A 4436-nucleotide genomic window follows, 5' to 3' on the forward strand; every position below is an offset into this window, starting at 1 on the left:
TCAACTGCCAGTTGAAGCCTACAGCCGGAAGAATGCACTAGCAGGAAACTATCACTAGCTGAAAAGATAAGTGAACTATTTAATTTCCAAATTTATACTGCTCCTTCCTATGTTGAGCACTATTATTGTAGTTCTAAGTATGATACAATTTAATATATTTATATAAAACCATATGTACTAAAATATAACTTTTATATATATATATATTTATATATATGAATATATATATATATTTATATATATATATATACTAGCTGTGCCTACCGGCGTTGCATGTGTAATAGAAAAGTCTTTGGACAGAAAATTGATTTGTATTTAACATATAACAACATTTGCCAGTACAACTTTCAAAGTACATATCATGAGAGAAGTGTGTCATGTAGTTGAAATTAATTAAGAGAAAAATAAAAACAACTGTGAAGGTTTTAAAACTTTGTCAAACAACTGTGCCTTTCAAGCTAGTAGCCTGGCATAATGCCAATGGGAAACTCCACTAAGCTAGTTAATAAGGTTAAGCTTCCAATGATGTTAAGCCATGACTTACCATTCTGCATTGTTGTCCTGCTCAGCTTTTGTAATAATAGCTATAGCCGGATTTCCAACAGACGGAATTACAACACACGGACTTGGAGAAATATATGTATATAGATATGTATTTTTATTATATATATATAATTGTTTCCTCACCCCGGTTAACTCGTATGGGTGGCAATTTCTGCTTTAACTCGAATCTCCCACCACAGACCTGAGAGTTTGAGCACTCGCCTCAAGATGTTAGCTGTTCCCAATAGGGCACTTTTCTGAAACTCACCTGAGTTTATCGCTGTTGATATTTAGGCAAGCCACATTTTATGCGCCAGTGTTATTGCGCTCAGTGCCCCAATGACGACTGTGACTACAGTTGTTTTTACATCCCAGCATCTTTAAATCTCTTCTCAAAGAGGGAGATCTTTCTCTAACTTGTCTTTTTTTACTGGCTATATTGTAGTCATTAGGTACTTCTATATCTATTAATATAGGCCTCTTGTTTTCCTTGTCCACCACCACTATATCTGGTTGGTTTGCTAGGACATGCTTGTGAATCCGGCTGTAGAAGTCCCAGAGAATCTTAGCAAGGTCATTTTCATTGACCTCAACAGGACCTTCAAACGAATGTTGTGGCTTATTAAGGCCATACTCGTTACATAGACTTCTATACAGTACACGCGCCACATGATTATGCCACTCAGGGTAATCGTTTCCTGCTAGCTGCTTGCATCCACTGATGATGTGTTGGATGGTCTGAGGTGCATCTCTGCACAGTCTGAATCTAGGATCATCTCTAGTGTGATAGACTTTTGTTTGGAGCTGCCTTGTTGGGAGCACTTGCTCCTGGGCTGCAATGATTAGCGAATCTGTATTGGTCGTTAGGTTTCCGTTTTTCAGCCACATATATGTCTGGTGAAGATCGCCAACTTTAGATATTTGTCGGCGGTAAGCACCATGAACAGGTTTCGTGCGCCAGTCATTTTTTTCATCATCATGGCGAAGATCCATTGTAAGAGCAGCCGATTGAAATTCACCTAGGCATTTACCTGACGTGGCCATAGAGGCGGCATGGGCTTTAATGCCTTGTTCTTCCTCTTTAACTCTTTGCTGTAAACTTTTGAGTCCCCTACCACCATCTTTTCTATCAAAGTACAATCTAGTAGTGTCAGATTTTGGGTGGAGTGCTCCATGCATGGTCAGCAGTTTACGAGTTGCTATATTTGTTTCATTGATGGCTTCCTCAGTCCACTTTATTATGCCTGCTGAATATCTTATTACTGGCAGTGCGTAGGTATTTATTGCCATGACTTGGTTCTTGGCATTGAGCTGGCTCTGTAGGACCTGCCCAAGGCGACTCTTGTATTCAGTAATAGCTTTGTGACGTACCTCGACTTCGTGGTTGATGTTGCTGTGCAAAATCCCCAAGTTCTTGTACCCTTCTTCTATATATTTGATGGTACCATTTGGCATTCTTAGGCCATCTGTGAGCATAGAATGGTCTTTCTTAAGAATTAGCCTTGCACATTTCTCAATACTGAAGGTCATTCCGATGTTCTTGCTGTGTACCTGAGAGAGGTGTATTAGCGAATCAATGTCCTTTTCTTTGTTAGCGTACAGCTTGATGTCATCCATGTAGAAGAGGTGGTTTATCTTGGTGCCACTCTTAAACTGGTACCCGTATTGAGTCTCTTCTAGCATACTAATTAGAGGGTTTAGGCATATGCAGAAGAGCAGCAGTTATTGGGAGTCACCTTGATAGATGCCTCGCTTAATTTTTACACTCACCAGCTTTTTGCCATTAGTCTCTTGTTCCGTGTTTTATTTGGTCATTGACGTATTGATGAATGACACAAGAGCAGGGTGTACATTGTACGTACTGAGGCACTTTGCATACTGAGCTTCTATTGCGGCTTCCATTATTGGAAGCTCCAAACTTTTGTAAGATTTTTCACTGAACCTACTAACTTTCTTGTGCAAGTCTTTGATCTTATTTTTAGCCTCAGCTGCCAGGATGGAATGGCTGGAAGCGTTGTTAGCATTGGTTTAATACCCATATCCTCCAAGATGACGGTTGTTGCACTGAAGATTAGGGCATTAGTTTTACCGATCGATCTAGTTGAGATCGAATCCAGTGCCAAGAAAATGTCTTCTAACAGCTTCTTAGGCCTTGCTAACTATTTGTAGTGGGACCTGCTTCCATAAAAATTAGCAGCTGGCATATTTTTGATGATATTTTCTGCAAGCTTCTTCACCTTTGGGTCAAGGTTAAAGTGCATGTATTCTTGAACCAGTGAGTCAACACAAGATTGTGCATGTGTGACATTGTGTGTTGATATGCATTCCTTGTTGGTCTAGGATACCTGGGTGAATTGTTCCCTAATTTCATCTACCTCAAGTTCCGATATGAGATGTCGCTTGAATATGTTACTCCTCTGAGCTATAAGCTGCTTAGCGGTTACTGGCAATTCAGAGCGCATGTTTGCTCAAAGTTGACACATTCTTCCCATGTAGCCCCACTTTTAAGGTTCACTCATAGAGTAGCACTGCTTGAGGTCCATGTTATCAGTTCGAGTCCATTTTATTCGTTTTGAACCAGTAGCCCACTTTTCACTGCTTTGTTCTAGTTCAGCTAGAGTCAGCGCGGACTTTGGTTGACCGGCGAGGTCCGAGCCGGCATGGCTTTGGTTATTACAATCATTATAGAGGTTGTAGATGTTATACAAGCAATTGTCTTGGCTAGGGACTGCCAAAAAAGTGCAGTTGTTGGGGTTTTAACCGAGGGCCTAATGATCACTGTCCCGATACCTTACCAGCTGCGCAATCTGTCTATATATATATGTATTTAAATATATATACATATATATATATATATATATATATATATATATATGTATATATGTGCATATATATACGTATATATATATGTACGTATATATGTACATATATGTAGATACATATATGTATATATACATATATATATATACATATATATATATGTACATATATATATACATATATATATATATATATATACATATATATATAGGAACCAGGACAAGGCAGTGAAAAATGGGCTACCGGATCAAAACGGATGAAATGGACTCGGACTAATAACATAGACCTCATGCAGTGCTACTTTATGAGTGAACCTCAAAAGTGGGGCTACATGGGAAGGATGCATCAACTTTGAACAAACATGCGCCCTGAGTTGCCACTAACCGCTAAGCAACTTGTAGCTCAGAGGAGTAACATAATTAAGCGGCACCTCATATCAGAACTTGAGGTAGATGAAATTAGGGAACAGTTCATCCAAGTAACCTCGACCAACGTGGAGTGCATATCAACACACACTGTCACACATACACAATCGTGTGTTGACTCACTGGTTGAAGAAGACATGCTCTTGAACCTTGACCCAAGGGCAAAAGAGCTTGCGGAAAATATCATCAACAAGATGCCTGCTGCTAATGATTATGGAAGCAGGATACCACTATGAAATGTTAGCAAGGCTATACCTAATAAGCTGTTATAAGACATTAACTTGGCACTGGAGTCGATCTCAACTGGCTCGATTAGTGAGACTAATGCCCTAATCTACAGTACAGCAACCGTCATCTTGGAGGAGATGGGTATTAAGCCACTGTCAACAAGGCTTCTAGCCATTTCATTCTGGCAACTGAGGCTGCAAAATAAAATCATAGACTTGAGCAAGAAAGTTAGTAGGCTCAGTGAGAGATCTAACCACAGTTTGAAGCATTCAAAAAGGGAAGCCACAATAGAAGCTCTAGAGAATCTGCCAAACAGCAGCTACATGTAGTAGCACTCTTGACACGGCTGAAGCAGTACATCAAAGAGCAGGATAACAAGAGAATGAACAAACTGTTTATCAATAATCCATCTAGATTGTA

General features: G+C 39.5%; 1 protein-coding gene across 1 annotated transcript; it reads right to left on the minus strand.

Moving 5' to 3' along the window:
* Positions 1–849: 849 nt before the first annotated feature.
* Positions 850–2226, minus strand: LOC137402577 (uncharacterized). The gene has a single exon (XM_068089080.1). It carries the CDS (start codon positions 2224–2226, stop codon positions 850–852), a length of 1377 nt encoding a protein of 458 aa, XP_067945181.1.
* Between the last annotated feature and the right edge of the window lie 2210 nt (positions 2227–4436).

This window comes from Watersipora subatra, chromosome 8 (assembly GCF_963576615.1).
Source record: "Watersipora subatra chromosome 8, tzWatSuba1.1, whole genome shotgun sequence".
Lineage (NCBI taxonomy): Eukaryota > Metazoa > Bryozoa > Gymnolaemata > Cheilostomatida > Watersiporidae > Watersipora > Watersipora subatra.